Raw genomic sequence first — 26,468 nt, 5'->3', positions numbered from 1 at the left:
TTAAGAGCTTGTAACTTCTCCTTCTAGAGTGAAGATTATCTTAACAGAAACTCTGTACGATGTTTCATTTTATTTTACAATTAGCAGTGTAATACATAACTCTTTAGCAGTTTCAAATCATTTCAATGTATTATTCTTAAACTAAATAAAATATCTTTTTTTTTTCTTCTTTCCACATCCTAGAGAATGCATGGGATTCATGGAATATGACAAATGTAATGTAGCGATTTAATGTTGTTCTGTCACTAGAAGAGTTGAGGTGCAAAGAAATACTTTGGATATTTCAAGCTACAAGCTTTTATTCCCACTTTCAAAACATATAAATACAATAAAATTACAGAGTATGTAACAAAACAATATTCTTTAACAACAGATGAATTCTATTCTTTCCATTTATACTCGAGTAATATAGTTTGTGCCTTCTTTTTATGAAATAGATATTATATACACATTATAAATGTAGGTAAGGACATGCATATTTCACACTGTCTTACACATTAACAACATGAATTAATAATGCATAGAGGTCTATGTATTTCCAGAGTTTTGAGGTTGTTAGGGAGAGAGTACAAACGGCACACAATGTACAGCATGACACATATATCACAGACTTTGCAACATTACAACATTTATAATGTTCCTGGAATGTTATTTAAGGTTAGACTTAGGAAGCAGAAAATATAATCATTGCACTTTGTAAATGATCAAAAGGAATATAAATATTTTGCTTCGAAGTTATTCTTTCCTGACAATTTATATCATAGTATCAGCACAGCTAAGTTCTGTTATACTGGTATTTTGCTTTTGCACAGCATGTCTGCTACAAGTATTCATTGATTTCTTTTAGCATCACCATAATTTAATTGAAATGTACAAACAGTGATTACCATTTTTTATCATACTTGACATAATTGCTTTTTTGCAGAAATTTCAGTGATCTAAGATAACTTTTCAATAATTTTCTGGACAGTGCTGGTCATATAGCTTAGCTAAGGAAGGCGTTTGGGGTTTCATTTGAATGATGCAAGTTATAGGCAACTCTTTAGAGATACAAATTTGAACAAGATGAGTTACATAGAAATGAATGAGGACAATAAGATGTGATGAAGGCCATATATGACAAGAACTCACTAAAATAGTGAATCTTGTATGCAGTCATGTCTGTGTTAATGAATTATTTTAAAAAAAGGAGCATTATGTTGTAGTTATAGTCAGTGTGAAAATTGAAGACTTAATCAATCTTAATGTTAGTAAATTTTTGAGAAGCCATTATTCAAAGAGCCTGTCTTTGTCAAAAGTATTATTAATGAGTAGGTACATTTCCTGGAGAAAGCTACATTTACCTGTGTAAAATTTCTGAGAGTTGCATACACATTGTTCTGATCATGAAGAAGCTTCATTGCCAAAATTATGTAGTAAATATTTTGAAATTTAACCATTGTAAACTGATACAATTAAAGAGTTAGTTTTTGTGTTGATGGAAAAAAGAGAAAGAGAACTAACAATTTTGTATTCACATAAAAAAATGAAAATAATATAGTGAATATTTAGTTTCTGTAGTGTAGAATCAGCCAGATCAGTGATTGTTATCTTCCTGAAACACACAAAGACATTCTGAAACATATAAAGTATGCATAAAAATGCAAATGAAGGCTGGTGAGGGTTGTTTTCTTTACCTCATAGTTTCTTCTTGTAGTATATAAGCACTTTAGTGTAGTTATTATTTCAGAAATTTGTTATTTACTGCAGTATAACAGTCATGGTACAATGTAAAGATATGTCTATAACGTAACTCTGAACTTCATGCATTCTATGAATGTGGTCCTTGTGGAAAGAAATTCATAAGCCAGGCATGTTATGAGGCTAAACATTGCTTTCGAATTTCACGTTTGATGCAGGTACTATACAATAAAAAAAAGACCGAGAATAGTAGAAATAGTGATTTCCACAACAAAGTACACTCATTAGATGAGAAACAGGGAGAACCCTCTTGAGTATCTTTAGTTCACAACATGCAGTTACTGTTATGACATCACTCTCATCACAATTTTCATTTCCTGACCATCCTTATAGCTTCTATATGATATTACGATCAGGAACTTGACATTAGAGTGTAGTACTCACAACATTACTACACTTAAAAAGGCATCAGAGTACACTTTGTGCAGTATAAAATAAACTAAATTATTGTGTGCCATCACAGCCACAGTAATAAACAAAATAGAGGACTACATGAACAATACTTAAATTCTTTTGTACATTATTAAGGAATCATAAACAAGCAACTTTAGAAATCATTATCCAGTTTGGATGACACCTCACTGTAAGTAATTTGTCATATTCTACCATAAGTATACATCATTTACAAGAAAATGTATTAAAAGTGAGATGTGTATGTTTGTTTGCTACTAACAGTTCAAACAACACAAACCAGTGGGTATTCCGAAGCTCCTATGACAATTAATTTAATCATTGTCAGAGGTACACGTTGTGGGTGGATATTGTTATAACTTGTTCCCAGCAGTGACACCTTCACATCGACACTTGCTATATTTGTAGGTCAGAATTTCTCCTTGTTACACGAACATATCTGGGGTGGGTGGGGCCTCAGGTTTTTGTAATGTCCTGTACAGAAGTGGATAGATTATATACGGCGCAGTGGACTTTTTTAGTCTCTCTCCAGACCACTTTGTTGTATGTTTAAGTAAGGATTGAGCCAGTTTGGGAATTGTGACATGTGATTCCCTTCAGTTAGTGTAGGAGAGAGCATGAAACTGAGTTTTAATCTCACTATTCAGTTAAACAGCCACAGATAAATTCATCTACTGGAAGCGGAGAGCTGGGAGACAAGAGGCAACGGAGGCAGATATTGAGTTCAAGCTAGTAGCACATATCTCACATATCTTCTTAAGACAGAGAGACCTACAGTCTGCTTTTGGAGCACAATTTTCATTCTCAGTGACACATTATAATCCCATCAACGATAAGATCATTAGAGACATAAGTTCGGATTGGGGGAAGAATAGGGTAGGAAGTATTTCATGCCCTCTTCTAAGGAACGCTCTCAGCATTTGTCATAAGTGATAGAAAATCACAGAGAACCCAGATGTGGATAGCTAGATGGGAATTAGAACCTGAGTCTTCCCAAATACGAGTACAGTGTGTGCATTTAAGTACGAGAGAGTGAGTGAGTGAGTGAGAGAGAGATAGAGAGAGAGAGAGAGAGAGCGAGAGGAGATAACAGAATAATCAGCTGCCTGTTGAGGGAGAAACGAAAAGGCATCATATCATAGAATTGTGGATGAACCTTGGGCTAAGCTGAAGCTTGGAGGACACTCAGTTGCTGTGCTCGTTTTGTACTTGGAGTTGCATACAGTAGTATTTTGTTTTCACTCTCCACCAGTTCGCACCACCACACTTGTGCTGCTGCTGCTGCAGCCCTAGACGGCCCTCTTGATGTAGGTGCAGACCTCCTTGTGGGGCTCGTCGGGCGTGAAGACGACCTCCCCGTCTCGCTTGTACTGGGCGTACGGCATGGAGAAGACGCACTCGAAGCCGAGGCGGCCGACCGCGCGGGCCGAGTAGTGGCTGGTGCAGTCGACGCGCACCAGGGGGATGCCCCGCTGCTTGGCCAGCTCACTGAAAAAGAACCAGACCGGCGGCCGCACGCGTTAGTACATTGCCAATAGGCCTCTCATCAGTTCTCAGTTTTCCGGGACTTTCTCACTTGAATTTTGGTCAATTGTTTGACCGAAGCAAAACCAAAGCTCCCTCGAAATTAGGCATTTCATTTTTGTAAGAATTCCCAGAGGTAGACGAAGAGTAATAAATGGGAAAATGAGGCTCTCAAACTGACCAGCGTGAGTTCTAGTTTTGCGAAGAAAGATTTAATCGCTTAACAGTTCCATGGAGAAGAAATAAAAACTTTGAGGTTCGCCGATGACATTGTAATTCTGTCAGAGACAGCACGGGACCTGGAAGAGCAGTTGAACGGAATGGACAGTGTCTTGAAACGAGGGTATAAGATGGACATCAACAAAAGCAATACGAGGGTAATGTAATGTAGTCGAATTAAGTCGGGTGATGCTGAGGGAATTAGATTAGGAAATGAGACACTTAAAGTAGTAAAGGAGTTTTACTATTTAAGGAGCAAAATAAATGATGATGGCCGAAGTAGACAGGATATAAAATGTAGACTGGCAATGGCAAGGAAAGCGTTTCTGAAGAAGAAAAATTTGTTAACATCGAGTATTGATTTAAGTGTCAGGAAGTAGTTTCTGAAAGTATTCGTATGGAGTGTAGGCATGTATGGAAGTGAAACATGGACGATAAATAGCTTAGACAAGAAGAGAATAGAAGCTTTCGAAATGTGGTGCTACAGAAGAATGCTGAAGATTAGATGCGTAGATCACATAACTAATGCGGAGGTATTGAATAGAATTGGGGAGAAGAGAAGTTTGTGGCACAACTTGACTAGAAGAAGGGATCGGTTGGTAGGGCATGTTCTGAGGCATCAAGTGATCACCAATTTAGTACTAGAGGGCAGCGTGGAGGGTAAAAATCGTAGAGGGAGACCAAGAGATGAATACACTAAGCAGATTCAGAAGGATGTAGGCTGCAGTAGGTACTGGGAGATGAAGAAGATTGCGGAGGATAGAGTAGCATGGAGAGCTGCATCAAACCAGTCTCAGGACTGAAGACCACAACAACAACAACAGTTCTAACGGCTTAAGGGGGGGTGGGTGGGTGGGGGTTCATGAAGTTAACCAAAAATGTCAATTTTCAATTTATATATTAATATGTATATGGTGTCTGTTCTTTCGGATATGTCCGACAGTTGAAAATTTGTGCCGGACCAGGATTCCCCATTGATTTCAACTGATGCGTGCTTGCAGCCAATGTCTGTAATTCCTTTGTGTCTTAAATTTCAGTTTACATTTTATTTACTATTAGAAGTGTAGGCGAATAAGGACGTTTCAATGATAAAATCGCATCCGAAGTGCATAAAAGATAACTAAATATGGAGCCGACCTCCCTGCCACGCCCAATTTGTGAAGTTCGATGATCAACAATTCCGTGGATTATTTTCAAGCCGACTTCCACTTTACAGATCATCTGTGACTCTGTTCCTTATCTTAAAAACAGTAAGAAACCAGCTGGAGTCAAGAAACTCAGAAAGAAAGCACTCTTGAAGTGTATTACGCGAAGGCTATCACACAGAACCTATCCAGAGTAAGTGACATGAGAAGTGCACTATGAGCTACATATTTCGACATGGTATCAACAGATAAAACATCCCATTCGTCATCGGTGCTACGTTAGCTGGTGTACGCAACTACAGGCTTAGAGGGATAACAACCTCTACATTCAAAGGGAGAGGCTTCCAAATTGTATTTTGGATGTTGTCAAGTCCACTTATAGGTTCACAGCCGGCCCTGAACTTCTGAAATGGTGTGTTCAAACAAAACGCAGAATCCAAATGAGTGTCTAAATTCAGTCACATGGAAACGACGCCATAAAACCATATTTTCATCTGCTACAGTTATCGGAATTGTAACTTATGATGCAGTTTTTGTATTTAATGATGGTAACGATGGGAGGATGGAAGTATTAGAGAGAACTGACATTCAGACAAGATATTTCACTCAAGACATATTAGATTTACAGCACCTCTCTGCAGCTAAGTCAGTCGAAGATCTGGTAAAGGAAACAAGGCAGAAAATGAGAAACCAGAAAAGAACTCTTGAAGGGAAAAAGAACCCTGAGGGAGTTCTGGACAGGTGAAATACGAAAAAAACGTTATGCTGATCTTTAAATCGCGTTTCCTGCAAACTATGTTGTTCAAATTGTATGTACCTTTCTCTCACAATTTATGACGACTACAATTATGAAATTTTGTGTGGTTATTTCTACAGATCAAATAAAAGTAGTCTGAAGAGTAAATTTTGCAATCCTGAGTGTAAGGTGAGATATGGCGAAAGTACTTGGAATTTTGCTTGAATTTTATATTGTGCTTACAGAATTATAATTAAAAATATTAACATTTTCCAACTTGATGTTTTCAAAAAAACCTCATGAGAGAAGTTTACTAAATGCAAAGAGATGAAACAGAAGAAATTTTGTAGTAACCTCTTGAATACTTTCTGAGAAAAAGATATATATATATACTCCTGGAAATTGAAATAAGAACACCGTGAATTCATTTTCCCAGGAAGGGGAAACTTTATTGACACATTCCTCGGGTCAGATACATCACATGATCACACTGACAGAACCACAGGCACATAGACACAGGCAACAGAGCATGCACAATGTCGGCACTAGTACAGTGTATATCCACCTTTCGCAGCAATGCAGGCTGCTATTCTCCCATGGAGACGATCGTAGAGATGCTGGATGTAGTCCTGTGGAACGGCTTGAGATGACATTTCCACCTGGCGCCTCAGTTGGACCAGCGTTCGTGCTGGACGTGCTGACCGCGTGAGACGACGCTTCATCCAGTCCCAAACATGCTCAATGGTGGACAGATCCGGAGATCTTGCTGGCCAGGGTAGTTGACTTACACCTTCTAGAGCACGTTGGGTGGCACGGGATACATGCGGACGTGCATTGTCCTGTTGGAACAGCAAGTTCCCTTGCCGGTCTAGGAATGGTAGAACGATGGGTTCGATGACGGTTTGGATGTACCGTGCACTATTCAGTGTCCCCTCGACGATCACCAGTGGTGTACGGCCAGTGTAGGAGATCGCTCCCCACACCATGATGCCGGGTGTTGGCCCTGTGTGCCTCGGTCGTATGCAGTCCTGATTGTGGCGCTCACCTGCACGGCGCCAAACACGCATACGACCATCATTGGCACCAAGGCAGAAGCGACTCTCATCGCTGAAGACGACACGTCTCCATTCGTCCCTCCATTCACGCCTGTCGCGACACCACTGGATGCGGGCTGCACGATGTTGGGGCGTGAGTGGAAGACGGCCTAACGGTGTGCGGGACCGTAGCCCAGCTTCATGGAGACGGTTGCGAATGGTCCTCGCCGATACCCCAGGAGCAACAGTGTCCCTAATTTGCTGGGAAGTGGCGGTGCGGTCCCCTACGGCACTGCGTAGGATCCTACGGTCTTGGCGTGCATCCGTGCGTCGCTGCGGTCCGGTCCCAGGTCGACGGGCACGTACACCTTCCGCCGACCACTGGCGACAACATCGATGTACTGTAGAGACCTCACGCCCCACGTGTTGAGCAATTCGGCGGTACGTCCACCCGGCCTCCCGCATGCCCACTATACGCCCTCGCTCAAAGTACGTCAACTGCACATACGGTTCACGTCCACGCTGTCGCGGCATGCTACCAGTGTTAAAGACTGCGATGGAGCTCCGTATGCCACGGAAAACTGGCTGACACTGACGGCGGCGGTGCACAAATGCTGCGCAGCTAGCGCCATTCGACGGCCAACACCGCGGTTCCTGGTGTGTCCGCTGTGCCGTGCGTGTGATCATTGCTTGTACAGCCCTCTCGCAGTGTCCGGAGCAAGTATGGTGGGTCTGACACACCGGTGTCAATGTGTTGTTTTTTCCATTTCCAGGAGTATATATATATATATATATATATATATATATATATATATATATATATATATATATATAGTTGAAAATAAAATTTTTAAAATAGATAAAAATGTCAAATATATAATTCATGAAACTGTACAGTAAATTTAACGTGAAGCATGGAAAAATTTCATTGTTGCATCTTGAAATTTATGAGTTTGGTACATGATGTCTGTTTTTCATGAACGCCTCCCATTAATGAGGTGACACCATCGAGCTGTCAGAAATTTGAGGAATTGCATGTTTGCAATCATCTGTCCTGTAGACATCTGTTCATTATTCTCTACCAGCTTCCGTCACAGTGGCCATCTTCACGGAAGATTACGTGAAAAAAAAACTACCGATGTACACACAAAATAGAACAAGTAATTTGTCAAGTTGGTCAAGGTAAACATGTGGAATTATTTACGTACTTTCCACAGGATACAGTGAATACCATGATAGTCATAAACTGTTTACAGGGTAACATACTGATGGACACGGGCTGTCAAGCATTTTGGAGGATGGTCGAAAAAAGTCACATGAAAATCAGAAGGAAGAATCACTCGTGAGCTCTCAGGTGCTACCAGAGTACAGCTAGCGTAATAAACGAACTTAGGGGTTTTCAGAAATGACATGCAATGGTCAAGCAACACGAAGCGACACATATCAGTAGCCAACGGCAAGGGGCGATTGAGATGGTGTAAACAGCAGAGCAACTGGACAGGAGATCATCGAAAATGAATGATAATCCGATGGAAATATCTGAGTTTAGTGTACACCTGGACAGGTTTACCTGGCATTGTGTATAGTGCCACCAGTGAAATACCGAGTGGGCGGTGGTACGAGGGTGGAGTAGCTGCCGTGGTTAGGTTGTGGTTTCCTTATTGCGCTTAAGAAAACGCTAATTTCGTAAAGACATGAACAAATTTTACACCTCTGTGTGCTGCGTATAGTGAAGGAACAGTTCGGAGACGACGATTGTATTAGCACGAACATTCTCCCTGTCATAAAGCAGCATTTGTGAGGCAATGGTTTGTGGATCATAACATCCATGAAATGGAGTGGCTTGCCCAGATTCTCGAGGTGAACCCAACGTGTCACATTTGGGTGAGCCAGAAGGTCGATTTCGCTAGAGATTTGAGCGTCCAACGACACAACCTTCTCTGGTTTCTACAGTCTCTGGTTTCGGTCCTAGAGGAAGAATGGCCTGATATTCCTCCACAGGCATTCAGAGAGCTTAATGAAAGTGCCCCCAGGAGAGCTGAATCCGTCAGCCGACGGACGGACACACCATACATACTCCAAGAATAAACAAGAAAACAACAAAACAACATGAAGGAATTATCAGAAAGGGACGGAAATCGGTAGATGTGATGTACGTGTACAATCAAACAAATTATTACAATGTTGGAAAAATTGGATGATTTATTTAAAAGAAAGAGCTTCACAAAATTGAGAAGGTCGATAACACGTTGGTCCACCTGTGACCCTTACGGCATTGACTGATGGAGATGTTGGATGTCGTCCTGAGGGATATGATGCCGAAGTTTTTCTCAGTTGGCCTGTTAGATCGTCAAAATCCCAGGCTCGTAGGAGGGCCTTGTCCATAATGCTCCAAAGGTTCTCAATTGAGAATAGATCCGGCGAGCTTGCTGGCTACAGTAGGACTTGGCAAGCACGAAGACCGGCAGTAGAAGTTCTCGCCGTGTGTGGCGGGCATTATCTTGCTGAAATATAGGACCAGGATGGCTGTTCATGATGAGCAACAGCCGTCCGGGATGGCCGAGTGGTTCTAGCGCTACAATCTGGAACCGCGTGACCGGTAAGGTCGCAGGTTCGAATCCTGCCTCGGGCATGGATGTATGTGATGTCCTTAGGTTAGTTAGGTTTAAGTAGTTCTAAGTTCTAGGGGACTGATGACCTCAGAAGTTAAGTCCCATAGTGCTCAGAGCCATTTGAACCATTTTTTGATGAGCAACAAAACGGGGCGTCGAATATCTCGACGTAGCGCTGTGTTCTAAGGGTGTCATGGATGACAGCCAAGGGGGTCCTGCTATGAAAAGAAACGACAGCCCATGGGCGTCGCTGTAGGGTTTCACGGTGGGTGACAGTCAGATTGGTATCCTACCGGTGTGGGGGAACGTCTACAGACACACCTTAGCTGGTCGCCAGGGGGACTCATCACTGAAGTCAATTCTGCTCCAGTCAATGAGATTCCAGGCTGAAGACGTGTCTGGAGGCACCCTCCGGCCGCGGTGGTCGTGCGGTTCTAGGCGCTCCAGTCCGGAGCCGCGCTGCTGCTACGGTCGCAGGTTCGAATCCTGCCTCGGGCATGGATGTGTGTGGTGTCCTTAGGTTAGTTAGGTTTAATTAGTTCTAAGTTCTAGGGGACTAATGACCACAGCAGTTGAGTGCCATAGTGCTCAGAGCCATTTGAACCATTTGAGGCACCCTAGACAGCGAGGAGATACTAACCAAGACTGTTGATATTTTTAAAAATATCCGATGTATCGATACATAAAAGAAACATGTGATATATAGGGTATAAAATAATATATAGGATATAAAATATAGACTGGCAATGACAAGGAAAGCGTTTCTGAAGAAGAGAAATTTGTTAACATCCAGTATTGATTTAAGTGTCAGGAAGTCGTTTCTGAAAGTATTTGTATGGAGTGTGGCCATGTACGGAAGTGAAACATGGACGATGAATAATTTAGACAAGTAGAGAATAGAAGCTTTCGAAATGTGGTGCTACAGAAGAATGCTGAAGATTAGATGATTAGATCACATAACTAATGAGGAGGTATTGAACAGAATTGGGGAGAAGAGGAGTTTGTGGCACAACTTGACTAGAAGAAGGGATCGGTTGGTATGACATGTTATGAGGCATCAAGGGATCACCAATTTAGTACTGGAGGGCAGCGTGGAGGGTAAAAATCGTAGAGGGAGACCAAGAGATGAATACACTAAGCAGATTCAGAAGAATGTGGGCTCCAGTAGGTACTAGGATATTAAGAAGCTTGCACGGGATAGAGTAGCCTGGAGAGCTGCATCAAACCAGTCTCAGGACTGAAGACCACAACAACAACAACATATTCAGCAACTGTTTTTGAAGAATGTCGATGTGAAGAAGCAGCACACTAGTTGCGTTAAAGTTTATTTCCTAACACCGCTTCACGCAGTGAAAGTAAAATTATGTTCTACTAGAATTTCAAAAGAACAACGTCAAATAGGTACCGAAAACTGTGATAAAAAATATAAAATAAAAAAATCGGCACCCGATGTTGGCATTTTGATAGTGATATACCGCCGATATACATCAACGTCTTTCAGAAAAAAATATCTTTACTTCGATATTCTATCAACAGCCCCAATACTAACATGACTGTCGTCCGCCGTACGGTCCAAGAACCGAGAGCGATGGAGTGAGATGGCACTTCGATTGATAGCAGGACCCTTTGGTAGTCGTCCGTGGCACGCTGACAACACGTCGACGATATTATGATCCACGTTTCGTTGCCCTTTATAACAAGCCATCCTGGGATTACATATGAACAAGATAGCGCCTGCCGACACATGGCGAGAGCCTCTACTTGCTTGTCTTCATGCATGCCAAACCGTACTTTGACCCGAAAGTTCACCGAATCTCTTCGCAGTTGAGAACTTGGGAGTGTTATGGGCAGGGTCCTCCAACCACGTCGGGAATTTTGACGATGCAACGCCCCAGGTGGACATCCAACAACTGTATCAATCAATGCCACGCTGAATCAGTGCTTGCGTAAGGGCCAGGGATGTACCGACGCGTTATTGACTTGCTCAGGTTGTGAACTTCTTTCTTCTGTATAAATTATGCAGTTTTTGTGGAATCGTAATCATTTATTTGTCTGACCTGCGTTTCTCCTGGTGTACACAGTTTTCAAGCAACTTACAGGTTCAAATGGCTCTGAGCACTATGGGACTTAACATACATGGTCGTCAGTCCCCTAGAACTTAGAACTACTTAAACCTAACTAACCTAAGGACATCACACACATCCATGCCCGAGCCAGAATTCGAACCTACGACCGTAGCGGTCACGCGGTTCCAGACTGAAGCGCCTAGAACCGTACGGCCACACCGGACGGCCAACTTACAGGAATTAGCCAGGAAACATTTACAGCGAGCGAAGATATTTCGGCGGAAGTACACCCCGCCATTTTCAAGGCACAAACAGCAATGGACAGGCGACGTACCAGCAAATTTGAAACCTCGTGTCTTCGAGTAATTCAGAAGAGGTAACACACACACAGTGAAAACTAGTGCACCAGAGATGACCAAAGTCAGAGGTATCGATAGTGAAAGACGACGAACTAAAAAAAAAAAAAAATAAATAAATAAATAAAAAATAAAAATAAAAATAAAAAATAATTTCAAATTTGTGTGAAATCTTATGGGAGTTAACAGCTAAGGTCATCAGTCCATAAGCTTACACACTACTTAATCTAAATTATCCTAAGGACAAACACACACACCCATGACCGAGGGAGGACTCGAACTTCCACTGGGACCAGCAGCACAGTCCATGGCTGCAGCGCCTTAGACCACTCGGCTAATCCCGCGCGGCTAACTGCGAACTAGCAGGTGCGGTAACATTGACTCTGTCCCTCTGTTTTTGACAATGTAGAGTGCAGAATTCCAAGCAGAGTTTAAACAAAACTTTCCGTCCCTGTTTACATGGTTGCTCGCTAATTTAATTTCAACAGCTACGTTAAAAGCAGTGTCACAAAAGCTGGACGTGCATGCTCGATATTCTTATATACGAAGGTGATTAGGAAAGTAAGGAACGATCTGTCGCGAAATGGAAACCACAGTGAAAATCCGATGAAGTTTTGCACAGGTGTGTTGGGCAGTGCCTCTGGTATGACCGTCGATCGCGTTACGTCGTTATATTTAGTTGTGAGCACACAGGGAGCACATGAATATACTTAGAACTACAGTGTCTCCCGCCAAGTACGAGGGCCTGGTGATAAATCTCGCCTGAACCTATGCAGCCGACATTACATAATTGTCGTGCGTTTTATTCTTCAAGACAATTCTCAACCGCATTCTGCAGGGGCAATGAAGATGATCCTGGATCGTTTTCAATTGGAAATGTTTGATAACACACAATGCAGCCCGTAATTGTCTCCCTCTGAGTTTCATCTCTGCTCCCATGAAGGAATGCTATGAGGGCAAGATTTTGGCACAGGCAACGAGATGTAGGCCAGCGTAGAGAATTGGTGGAAAGCACTGGCGGTTGCGATCTATGACGAGGATATTGGAAAGCTGGTGCACCGCTACGACAAACGTGTAAGTCGGATGGGCGACTATGGAGATAAGTAGCTGGAAGTTGTAGCTAACGGTAGCAAATAAAACAGTTTTGATTTTCACCGAGGTTTCGATTTCGCTTCTTATCGTTCCTTAATTTCGGAATGGCCCTCGTAACATAAGGTGATCAGTATCCAAAGAATTTTCGACAATAGCAGATCTACTTGGCTGCTGTAATCGTGTGTGCCGTTTATGCTCAGCACATCGGTCCTCCACGGTTCTGATAGTCCGACCGATGTACGCCATGCTACAGCTACAAGGAATGCGATAACACACCCGCCTTACGCTAACCGAGATCATCCTTAACAGAACCAGAAGCACTCTAATATATATAAGATGATAATACTGAGTAGACACCGAAGTCTACTACCTTTTTGCCTTACGCAGGCAGCACTTTCAACAAGATCGGTCGTATATGACGGAAATACGATGTGAAATGTTCTTTCTGACCTTCTTTTAAAAGTAGAGTGCTAAGAAACAAGCTTTTAAATTTGCTTGTACATCGCCTGTCCGTTGCAGTTTGTCCCCTGAAAATGGCGGGGTTTACTCTACATCTACATACATACTCCGCAATCCACCATAAGGTGCGTGGCGGAGGATAACTCGTACCACAACTAGCATCTTCTCTCCCTGTTCCACTCCCTGTATGACTGCCTATATGCCTCTGTACGAGCCCTAATCTCTCTTATCTTATATTTGTGGTCTTCCGCGAAATGTAAGTTAGCGGCAGTAAAATTGTACTGGAGTCAGCCTCAAATGCTGGTTCTCTAAATTTCCTCAGTAGCGATTCACGAAGAGAACGCGTCCTTTCCTCTAGGGACTCCCACCCCAGTTCCTGAAGCATTTCCGTAACACTCGCGTGATGATCAAACCTACCAGTAACAAATCTAGCACCCCGCCTCTGAATTGCTTCTATGTCCGCCCTCAATCCGACCTGACAGGGATCCCAAACGCTCGAGCAGTACTTATGAATAGGTCGTATTAGTGTTTTATAAGCGGTCTCCTTTACAGATGAAGCACATCTTCCCAAAATTCTACAAATGAACCGAAGACGACTATCCGCCTTCCCCACAACTGCCATTACATGCTTGCCCCACTTCATATCGCTCTGCAATGTTACGCCCAAATATTTAATCGACGTGACTGTGTCAAGCGCTACACTACTAATGGAGTATTCAGACATTACATGATTCTTTTTCCTATTCATCTGCATTAATTTACATTTATCTATATTTAGAGTTAGTTGCCATTCTTTACACCAATCACAAATCCTGTCCGAGTCATCTTGTATCCTCCTACAGTCACTCAACGACGACACCTTCCCGTACACCACAGCATCATGAGTAGAGAGCCGCACATTGCTATCCACCCTATCCAAAAGATCATTTATGTAGATAGAAAACAACAGCGGACCTACCACACTTCCCTGGGGCACTCCAGATGATACCCTCGCCTCCGATGAACACTCACCATCGAGGACAACGTACTCCCGCCGAAATATCGGCGGTCGCTGCAAATATTACCTGGATGAATTCCCGTAAGTTGTTTGGAAATGTATTTGCGCGTACACGTCACACCTGCCGTATTCCGTCTCACTCATACGATCACGTCGTGGTGCGTCGTTCTTTTTGTGTCATAACGGAACCTCCCCATCACACACCCCTCAGATTTAGTTAGAAGTTGGCACAGTGGGTAGGCCTTGAAAAACTGAACACAGATCAATCGAGAAAACAGGAAGAAGTTGTATGGAATTATGAAAAAAATAAGCAAAATATACGAACTGAGTAGTCTATGCGCAAGATATACAATATCAAGGATAGTCTGAGCTCAGGAGCACTTTGGTACCGTGGTTAGCGCGAGCAGCTGTGGAACGAGAGGTCATTGGTTCAAGTCTTTCCTCCAGTGAAAAATTTAATTTTTTATTCTCAGACAATTATTATCTGTCCGTGATCACTTTTTGGGAGTGATTATCATATCCACAAGAAAACCTAAATCGGGCAAGGTAGAAGAATCTTTTTACCCATTCGCCAAGTGTACAAGTTAGGTGGGTCGACGACATATTCCTGTCATTTGGCGCACATGTAGTCACCAGTGTGGTATAGAGCGTATCAGACGTGTTTTCCTGTGGAGGAATCGGTTGACCTATGACCTTGCCATCAAATGTTTTCGGTTCCCATTGGAGAGGCACGTCCTTTTGTCTACTAATCGCACTGTTTCGCGGTGCGGTCGCAAAACACAGACACTAAACTTATTACAGTGTACAAAGACGTCAATTAACGAACGTACAGATCATAACTTTGCGAAAATAAAGAAAGTAAATTTTACACTCGAGGGAAGACTTGAACCAAGGACCTCTCGTTCCGCAGCTGCTCACGCTAACCACTTTTTTTCCAATTTATTAGTCATAACATTCCACAGTAGCACATAATTTTCAACTGACATTTAAAAGTAATAAAACAAACTAAAATTAATTACAGGTTCCTTGGCATTTTAGGAAAAATCAAAGTCTATACCAGATAGTGATGTTCGTCACTTGATCGTACTTGTTTTTCAAAGATCAAATTGTCTTTCGTTTCTTCATGTTCTGAACCGCATCATCGAAAATTGAGTTCTTATGACTGTTCTTCTGAGAAAGCTGGCGTATGTGTCATAATAATTATTCATGCGTAGTAGCTTGTGATGCTGGTCGGAAATGTACGTCCAAAAATCTCCTTCGCTCCTTTCTGTACTGGACAGCAGGTAAAATACCGCGTGTCCCTTCAACCAGTTGACGGCATTTTTCTTCCACGTGGGGTATAGTTCTTCTTCCGGGTATAAAAGGCACGATGGCATTATCAAATACGGCGGTTTTCTCTGCACAGTTGCTAATTTTTTTCTGATTGACAACCATATATTATTTGCATTTCCACAGACAAATTGATGTTCATCTGTGTCATTCAGGTTGCAAGTGGTACACAAAGGGGAATCAGCCAGGTGAATGGAATGTAGTCTGGAGTTCGTTGGAAATTTCCTATTTACAAAATAGTACCACAATGACCGCACTTTTGTCGGTAAATACGGGTGGTGTATGTTCCTCCAGATATCACGCCAAGAGTGACCGACGCATTTTTGTTCTATGATGTTCTTGGTCTGAAAGTTCACTAAGTTTTGGTATATTTTCTTGACTTTGATGACATCTTCCTTGGGTGTTCCCAGTCTAATGTAGCTATATTTGTAAGTAGGCTATTTAGGTTTTCTTATTGGTAACGCCACGTAGCGCTCTGTATGAAAATCACTGGCTGTGCTGTGTGCAGTCTGTGGCTAGTTTGCATTGTTGTCTGCCATTGTAGTCTTGGGCGGCTGGATGTTTACACCGCGTAGCGTTGCGCAGTTGGAGGTGAGCCGCCAGCAGTGGTGGATGTGGAGAAGTGAGATGGCGGATTTTTGAGAGCGGATGATCTGGACGTGGGTCCATCAGAGACAGCATATTTGTAAGACTGGATGTCATGGACTGATATATATATTATGAATTTTGAACACTATCAAGGTAAATACATTATTTGTTCTCTATCAAAATCTTTCATTTGCTAACTATGCCTATCAGTAGTTAGTGCCTTCAGTAGTTTGAATCTTTTATTTAGCTGGCAGCAGTGGCGCTCGCTGTATTGCAGTAGTTCGACTAACGAAGATTTTTGTGAGGTAAGTGATTCATGAAAGGTATAGGTTAATGTTAGTCAGGGCCATTCTTTTGTAGGGATTTTTGAAAGTCAGATTGCGTTGCGCTAAAAATATTGTGTGTCAGTTTAAGCACAGTCATGTATAATTGTTCAAAGGGGACGTTTCATATTCTACGAAGAAATGTTTTAGGTGGTAAAGTTCATTTGGGACGCGGTGAACGTCTGTTGGGGCGTCCTGGCTGGCCGGCGCTATTTCATTTAACAAGAATGGGGCGACACTGTCGACTGACCGCTTCCACAGTTTATATGTTTTACAGGCGTACAATGCTTGTGCTTTATTGTACCCGTCTGTGAGATTCAATCCACCGTTCCCAGTCGGTAGAGTCAACGTTTGGTACTTGATTTGAAGATGTGGCCGCGGCTGACGAAGTGGCCAAAAGCAGCCAAAATCCTGTTCCCCACTTCCCTCGGCACTGGCACCACTAGACCACGGCGCTTCTGAGCTCACACTTCCTTGATGTTGTGTATCTTGCGCAAGGACTACCCAGTTTGTATATTTTGCTTATTTTTTTTCATAATTCCACACAACTTCTTCCTGTTTTCTCGATTGATCAGTGTTCAGTGTTTCAACGCCTATCCACTGTGCCAACTTATAACTAAATCTGAGGGGTGTGTGATGAGGAGCTTCCCTTGTGAGACAAAAAGAGCGACGCACCACGACGTCATCGTATGAGTGAGACGGAATACGGCAGATGTGACGTGTACACACAAACAAATTTCCAAACAACTTACGGGAATTCATCCAGGTAATATTTGCAGCGACCGCCGATATTTCAGCGGGAGTACGTTGTCCTCGATGGTGAGTGTTCATCGGAGGTGAGGGTATCATCTGGAGTGCCCCAGGGAAGTGTGGTAGGTCCGCTGTTGTTTTCTGTCTACATAAATGATCTTTTGGATAGGGTGGATAGCAATGTGCGGCTCTTTACTCATGATGCTGTGGTGTACGGGAAGGTGTCGTCTTTGAGTGACTGTAGGAGGATACAAGATGAATCGGACAGGATTTGTGATCGGTGTAAAGAATGGCAGCTAACTCTAAATATAGATAAGTGTAAATTAATGCAGATGAATAGGAAAAAGAATCCTGTAATGTCTGAATACTCCATTAGTAGTGTAGCGCTTGACACAGTCACGTCGATTAAATATTTGGGCGTAACATTGCACAGCGATATGAAGTGGGACAAGCATGCAATGGCAGTTGTGGGGAAAGCGGATAGTCGTCTTCGGTTTTTGGGAAGATGTGGTTCATCTGTATAGGAGACCGCTTATAAAACAGTAATACGACCTATTCTTGAGCACTGCTCGAGCGTTTGGGATCCCTGTCAGGTCGGATTGAGAGAGGACATAGAAACAATTCAGAGGCAGGCTGCTATCCACTGTGCCAACTTATAACTAAATCTGGACCACCACCTCTGTAGGTGTCCACAAACAGGTGTCCAGATGCGTGACAGTCCAGTGTCCCAGCCCTGTCCTGTCGGAGTGCGGGGGCGGCCACCCACCTTGTGCGGCTGATGAGTGCCGTGGCGAGCCCCCGGCCGCGCGCCGCGCCGTCCACGCTGAGGATGCGCACCTCGAGCTGGCGGCGGTCGGCCGGGTCCGGGAAGCGCTGCTTGAGCGCCGCCGAGGCGCGGCTGTCGACGAAGGCTAGCAGCTGCAGGATGCGCCGGAAGCGCGGGTTGGGGCACTGAGCAGCCGCCGCCTCCCCCTCCGCCTCGCCGCCCGGCTCGTGGATGCCGTTGATGCAGACCGCCAGCATCTCGCCTGACGCCGCGTCCACCGCCATCAGCGACAGGTCTGCAACATCGCGCCACGCAACGTTACCTAGGCGGGTAGCCACAGTACCCCAGACACACGCTCACCAAACTAGAGATGGGGGATCCGCTCCTGAACTGATTCATAAGTTGAATCTTTCAAAGGAGTGAACAAACAGTGATTCAGAAAAAAAAGAACGGTACCTCCAAACGTTTCCCACAGCAGAGAGAGAGAGTCGGAGCAGATCAGGAGGGCCACACAACACAGCCAGCGCCGGCCTCTGCCCTGCTTCTGCCTTGGCTGCCTGCATTGTGGAGTGCCCCATTGGATCTTGTGTTTCACATATGCCCTCCCGTCTCTGTGCTTCCTCTGCTGCGTGCAGTGTCTGGCACACCTTAACTTAGCATCGCACTCCATCGGCGATCGTTTCAGTCGCACGTGCTGCCCTCTGGGCAGTTGATGCGAGCAACAGGACAGAGAGCCTCCTAGCGGAGAACTTGCAACAGCCTGCTCGCATGAGAACGGACGATTTGTCTCGGAGCGGGTGGCTGGTGGCCGTTCATCGCTCCCCCCACCATCGGAACTCGCCCGTTCAACGCCCACCCCACTGTTCTCTAGCCAGAGCGTTGAGCAAGCAACTCAGGTGTCACTCTGGTCTCTGCAGTCTTAGCTCACACAGTAATACAGCTCGCGGCTCGACTTGCTTGACTCAGCGCCTCTACATCGGAGTTCGTCTCTACTGGATATTGTTCTTCGTAGTAGTACCAGTATGTATATTACATAATTATGTTATGTATACATCATTTGTTTTTATTTTATTTTATTTGTCTAAACTAATCAGATTAGGTTCCTGGCGACTCCTCTTACTATAGGATTTTTTATTATGGACACTCGAATTTACGCTTTAATTATGAGCGAACGTATCGCAAAATGTGATACACCAATATATTCCTTGTTTTATTTTGGGTAAGGCTATATGCAGCAGTTTGGTCTTACAGTAAAATTTATATATTTTTTTCTTATTGTAGTACGGATTTTGCGATTTTAGGCGTCTTCGGAAGGAAACGTTCACTTTAAAAATAAATGGCTTGCAATGTATTTGTACGAGGTTAATGAAATTTTAATACATTATAGCCAAATATATTGTTAATGTAAATCTCAAGTTACAACATTTTCCGATCACCCAAAAAAAGTTCTTATTATTTTCTATTGTGAATGAGTGGTGAGTCATGAAAAAGAGCTAGTTCATTTCAGGGAGTGAACAGTTGTGATCCGATCTCTGAAAAGAACAGTTTTGCCCATCTCTACACCAAACTACTGTAAGCATCTACAGGCCATAAACCGTAACTGTCAACAAAGTATGAGGGTATTTCGGAAAGTAAAGATACACCATACGCCAGAGGAACAGAAGAGTTTTGTCGAGCAAGTTGGCAACACTGGTGGTAACCTTGAACCGTTAGCCTTCTCCTCGCGGTCGTTCGGCAGTTGAACGTTGCTTCTGGTTGGAGTAGGTCGTGTTTAAAATGGCTGTACCGATTCAGAATCCCGCCAAATGCGAAGTGCGCTCCGTCATACGTTTTGTTCATGCAAAAGGTCAGCGACCAGCGGATATTCACAAAGAAATTCTTTCTGTTTATGGGAACATTATGAATCGACAAAATGTAACGAAATGGTGTCGTCATTTCTCTGAAGGTAGGACCGATGGTCATGACGAACAAAGAACAGGTCGGCCATCTGTGATCTCTGATGCCCTTCTGTGGAGAACGGAGGAAGCAATTCGTGGGAATAGACGTCTCACATTGAAAGAATTGCATCAGATCATACTGGACGTGTGAATGACAACTCTTTATGACGTTGTGACTGTCAAGTTAGGGTACAGGAAAATTGTGTCTGCACTCGGTTCCAAAACTATTAACGGAAGAACAGAAAAAGAAAAGAATGGGCTTTGCACTCGACTTCCTCACACGCTATGCTGAAGCAGGCGATGGGTTTCTTGATCACATTGTGACAGGTGACGAGACGTGTGTTTATCACCATACACCAGAATCCAAGCAACAATCAGTGCAATGGTGCCATTCGAATTCACCAAAAGCCAAGAAATGCAAAACGTCGACTTCAGCGAAGAAAATCATGGCTTGTGTTTTTTGGGACAGGAAGGCATTCTTCTGTCGGAATTTATGTCTCCTGGAACGACAATTAATGCTGCTGCATATTGCCAGACTTTGAAACGTCTTCGAAGGGCAATTCAAAACAAACACAGGGGAATGCTGACAAGTGGAGTCCGCTTGCTTCATGACAACGCTCGGCCTCACAAAGCGGTCGTAACCAAAGCACTACTCAAACAATTTAAACGGGACGTATTGGACCATCCGCCATACAGCCCGGACCTTGCGCCCACCGACTTCCGTGTCTTCCGTTACCTGAAGTCACATCTTGTTGGAAAATCATTCCACGTCAATGAAGAGATCAAAGATGACTCACGATAAAGGACGACAGCCAAAACAGTTGCAGGATAAAAATTTATTAAAATTCTTGACCAAGGTTTCGGTACATATAAATATACCTTCATCAGAAGTAAAAAATCTAAAATTACATAATACAATAGAGATTAATAAAACAATTGTGCCATTGCATGATGTAATTTTAGATTTTTTGCTTCTGATGAAGGTATATTTATATGTACCGAAACCTTGGCCAAGAATTTTAATAAATTTTTATCCTGTAACTGTTTTGGCTGCCGTCATTTATCGTGAAGAATTTCAACAGTTGCTGTTGCAGCCATGTTTAAAATCTTGATCAAAGATGAAGTTGACATGTGGTTCCCACAACAGGCGGCAACCTTCTGTGACTGTGGGATACAAAAGCTTGTGCACCGACTTAACAAATGTTTGGATAACGGGGGTGATTGTGTCAAAAAATAACAAATAATCCAGTTAATAAGATGTAACTGACGTTGTATAAATAAATGTTCTATTTAAGGACTGCGAGCCATTGTATCTTTACTTTTCGAAATGCCCTCGCATCTCAGTTACTTCGACATTCGGAATACCGGGCGACATCGGCTGTAGATTTCATTTGTAATTCGGGAAAATTTGTACTGTACCAGGACTTGGACACGGATCTCCCACTTATCGCGAGCAGAAGCCTTAACTGCTTCGGCTATCCGTACACGCCACCTGGACCGAACCAAACTTCTATACAAACATCAAAAAACGTTTTGCATCACCTCTGTTCCGAGAGTTCCGGAACCTGTGTAGAAAACTGGAATAGAGATCAACATAATCATCTTTTCCGCCATTTTTATTACTCATGAAAACAACATATTGCCCGTTGTACCACCATACAGCGAGACCTACAGAGGTGTTGGTCCAGATTGCTGTACACATCGGTACCTTTAATACCCAACAGCACGTCCTCTTTCATTGATGCATGCCTGTATTCGTCGTGGCATACTATCCACAAGTTCATCAAGGAACTGTTGTTCCAGATTGTCTCACTCTTCAACGGCAATTCGGCGTAGATCTCTCAGAGTGGTTGGTGGATCACGTCGTCCATAAACAGCCCTTTTCAATCTATACAAGGCATGTTCGATTGGGTTCATGTCTGGAGAACATGCTGGCCACTCTAGTCGAGCGATGTCGTTATCCTGAAGGAATTCATTCTCAAACTCGCCAATATGCTGCCGATATGACATTCACGTATCGTACAGCCGTTATGACACCTTCCACGACCAATAGCGGCGTACGTCGGTCCCATATAATGCCACCCCAAAACAGCAGGAAACCTCCACCTGGGTGCACTCGTTGAACAGTGTGTTTAAGGCGTTCAGCCAGACCAGGTTGCCTCCCAACACGTCTCCGACGATTGTTGAAGGCATATGCGACATTCATCGGTGAAGAGAACATGATGCCAACCCTTAGCGGGCCATTCGGCATGTTGTTGGGCCCATCTGTACCGCACTGCATGGTGTCGTGGTTGCAAAGATGGACCTCGCCATGGACGTCGGGAGTGAAGTTGCGCATCACGACGTCCTGTGGCTGCACGAAAAGCATCATTAAACATGGTGGCGTCGCTGTGAGGGCTCCTCCGAGCTAGTAGTAGCCCTTGGGCGGTCTGAGCGAGGCATGTCATCGACAGCTCCTGTCTCTCTGTATCTCCTCCATATCCGAGACGCCTGGACACTTCATTCGTTGGGAGCCCTTCCTGGCACAAAGTAACAATGCGGACGCGATCGAACCGCGGTATTGACTATCTAGGCATGGTTGAACTACAGACAACACGAGCCGTGTACCTCCCTCCTGGTGGAATGACTGGAATTGATCGGCTGTCGGACCCCCAAATGGTTCAAATGGCTCTGAGCACTATGGGACTCAACTACTGTGGTCATAAGTCCCCTAGAACTTAGAACTACTTAAACCTAACTAACCTAAGGACAGCACACAACACCCAGCCATCACGAGGCAGAGAAAATCCCTGACCCCGCCGGGAATCGAACCCGGGAACCCGGGCGTGGGAAGCGAGAACGCTACCGCATGACCACGAGATGCGGGCGTCGGACCCCCTCCGTCTAATAGGCGCTGCTCCTGCAAGATTGTTTACATCTTTGGGTGAGATTAGTAACATCTCTGAACAGACAAAGGGAGTGTGTCTGTGCTACAAATCAACAGTCAACGTCTATCTTCAGGAGTTCTGGGAACTGGGGCGATGCAAACCTTTTTTGATATATATATATATATTTTGCAGTAAAGTCAACAAAACAAAGCGGAACGTCACACATCGAAAACTTGAAGTAAAATGGCATAATACAAAGAGAAAACACACTTGAAAATGGGAATAATTTCCCAAACGCGTCGCGTAAAATATGAAAATCGTGACTGGTAGAAGAAAAGTTATTTACAAACAAACCCACTGTTTTCACAGTCGCAGCCTTTAAAGAAAACATTTGTAATGGACAAAACCCGTTACAGGTTACAAATGTTGCTGAAAGTAACGAATGTGTGCATGCACAGCAGCTTGTAACCACACTAGAGACTCTATTTCACATTCTTCTTCGCAGAACATTCCGAACAGTGGGGCACAGTATGTTCAGCTGTCTTAGTAAAACATCTTTGCGAGTAAATCGCTGCTCACCACATCCAGACCCATGGTGATTGTTTGCAACTGTAATGCACACTGCTGTTTGTGTTTAAGCCTTACGTCGTCGTACAACTACCGACGCCTATCAGCGAGTCACGATACTAAATACTACTAACAACGAAAATCTTGCAGCGCACAGTGTGAACATCATTCATATAAAGTAGGGTACCCATACGATACATAATTTTCCGTCTACATTGGCTCAAGTAGCGGAAGTTTAATTATAACCACCCGCTATTGAAGTTACATTCTGTGCATACGTCTTAAGGCAGCGTGACTCATTGCACGCAAATTATCCAGATTACATTCTTCCAGTATTGGAGAATCAGAGCAATTACTCACTTCCAATAAACTCTTTGTGCATGTACACTATGCGATCAAAAGTATCCGGACACCTAGCTGAAAATGACTTACAAGTTCGTGGCGTTCTACATCGGTAATGCAGGAATTCAATATGGTGTTGGCCCACCCTTAGCCTTGATGACAGCTTCCACTCTCGCAGGCATACGTTCAATCAGGTTGCTGGAAGGTTTCTTGGGAAATGGCAGCCCATTCTTCACGAAGTGCTACACTGGGGAGAGGTACCGATATCGGTCGGTGAGGCCTGGCACGAAGACGGCGTTCCAAACCATCCCAAAGGTGTTCTATAGGATTCAGGTCAGGACTCTGTGCAGGCCAGTGGATTACACGGATGTTACTGTCGTGTAACCACTCCAACACAGGCCGTGTAGGATGAACAGGTGCTCGATCGTGTTGAAAGATCCAATCGCCATCCCCGAATTGCTCTTCAACAGCGGGGACCAAGAAGGTACTTAAAACATTAATGTAAGCTTCTGCTGTGACAGCGCCATGCAAAACAACAAAGGGTGCAAGCCCCCTCCATGAAAAGCACGACGACATATAACACCACCGGCTCCGAATTTTACTACACACGCTGGAAGATGACGTTCGCCGGGAATTCGCCATATCCACACCCTGCCAGCGAATCGCCACATTGTGTACCGTGATTCGTCACTCCACACAACGTTTTTCCACTGTTCAATCGTCCAATGTTTACGCTCCGGACACCAAGCGAGGCGTCGTCTGGCATTTACTGGCGTGATTTGTGGTTTATGAGCAGCCGCTCGACCATGAAATCCAAGTTTTCTCACCTCCCGCCTGTCACAGTACTTGCAGTGGATCCTGATGCAGTTTGGAATTGCTGCAGATTGGAATTCCTGCAGTTTGGAATTCCTGTGTGACGGTTTGGAGAGATGTCCGTCTATTACACATTACGACCCTCTTCAACTGTCGGCGGTCTCTGTCAGTCAACAGACGAGGTCGACCTGTAAGCTTTTGTGCTGTACATGATCCTTCACGTTTCCACCTTACTATCACATCTGAAACAGCGGACCTAGGGAGATTTAAGAGCGTGGAAATCTCGCGTACAGACGTATGGCACAAGTGACTCCCAATCATTTGATCACGTTCGATGTCCTTGAGTTCCGCGGAGCGCCCCATCCTTCTCTCTCATGAGGTCTAATGACTACTGAGGTCGCTGATATGGATACCTGGCAGTAGGTAGCAGCACACTGCACCTAATATGAAAAACGTATGTTTTTGGGGGTGTCCAGATACTTTTGATCACATAGGGTTGCTTCATCATCACGAATGACATTTTACATGAATACTTCCTTACTACTAACTCTATTGCAACACGTTTTACAGACAATATCCAGATATACAACCGAATGTACATTCAAAACTATATCACTGTACTATACACTGATCGGAGGTTTGACATCCTAGATCTGAGATGCTAAAACAAAACACACATTACTGAGACTGTACTCATCCATCTACTTAGTGACTTTCAAAGAGCCTTAAACGTAATTTTAAGGTGTTTTATAAATGCAAGATCCAATCTTAAAAACAACTGTTTGATAAACCGAGCAACTAGCGTTTTCAAACAAACTTTAAACGTAAAGAATGGCTCTATGGGACTTAACTGCTGAGGTCATCAGTCCCCTAGAACTTACAACTACTTAAAGATAAATAACCTAAGGACATCACATACATCCATGGACGAGGCAGGATTCGAACCTGCGACCGTAGCGGTCGCGCGGTTCCACACTGAAGCGCCTAGAACCGCTCGGCCACCCCGGCCGGCCTTTAAAAGTAATTTCCATCCTTTTATGAACTTGACCTCGCTTACAGACATACGAAAAAATGAAAGCAAAACAGTTTATCGCTTGCTAATTGTTCCTTGTTCCCGCAGCTATTTAAAGCCATATTGAGTGTTTAGCGACTGTGACTGTTTCAAATATACGAAAAGAATTTAAAAATACCAATACCATTCACAAAATTTGTTAACTACTTGTATTATTTAATTAGCAACATGTTTCGAGATTAGATATCACCAGCATCAATGTTTCTTGTGCTACCTCTGTAACGTGACGCTGAAGACTCTCCTCTTTAGTTACGTGATCTACACATGTGATCTTCAGCAGTTATCTATAGCATCACATATCAAAGCTTCTAGTCTCTTCTCGTTTAAATAGTTTATCGTCCATGTTTCACTACCATGTACGGCTACACAGCAGACCAACACCTTCAGAAAAGGCTTTCTAACGCTTAAAACTACAATCGATGTTAACAAATTTCTCTTCTACAGAAACTCTTTTCTTGTCACTGGCAATCTACTTTTTATGTACTCTCTACTTTTGCCATTATCAGTAATTTTACTGTCCAAATAGCAAAACTTATCTGCTACTGTCCGCCCCTGGTAGCTGAGTGGTCAGCGCGACGGAATGTCATGTCTAACGGCCCGGGTTCGATTCCCGGCTTTGCCGGAGATTTTCTCCGCTCAGGGGCTGGATGTTGTGTTGTCCTTATTATAGTCATTTCATCCCCATCGATACGCAAGTCGCCGAAGTGGCGTCAACTCGAAAGA

At 43.6% G+C, this 26,468-nt stretch overlaps 1 protein-coding gene across 1 annotated transcript in view; it reads right to left on the bottom strand.

Annotated features, from left to right (window-relative positions):
• Positions 1-281: 281 nt before the first annotated feature.
• Positions 282-26,468, bottom strand: part of LOC124550955 (arylalkylamine N-acetyltransferase 1-like) — a 266,302-nt gene continuing 240,115 nt past the window's right edge. The window contains exons 3-4 of the mRNA XM_047125770.1: positions 18,148-18,442; positions 282-3,639 (exon numbers count right to left, since the gene is read on the bottom strand). Coding sequence (XP_046981726.1) covers positions 3,441-3,639; positions 18,148-18,442 — 494 coding nt within the window. The 3' untranslated portion in view covers positions 282-3,440. The remainder of the gene's footprint in view (positions 3,640-18,147; positions 18,443-26,468) is intronic.

The sequence above is a fragment of the Schistocerca americana genome, chromosome 9 (assembly GCF_021461395.2).
Source record: "Schistocerca americana isolate TAMUIC-IGC-003095 chromosome 9, iqSchAmer2.1, whole genome shotgun sequence".
Lineage (NCBI taxonomy): Eukaryota > Metazoa > Arthropoda > Insecta > Orthoptera > Acrididae > Schistocerca > Schistocerca americana.
Note: the sequence above shows the minus strand (reverse complement) of the source record. Positions and strands in the feature narration are given on the sequence as shown.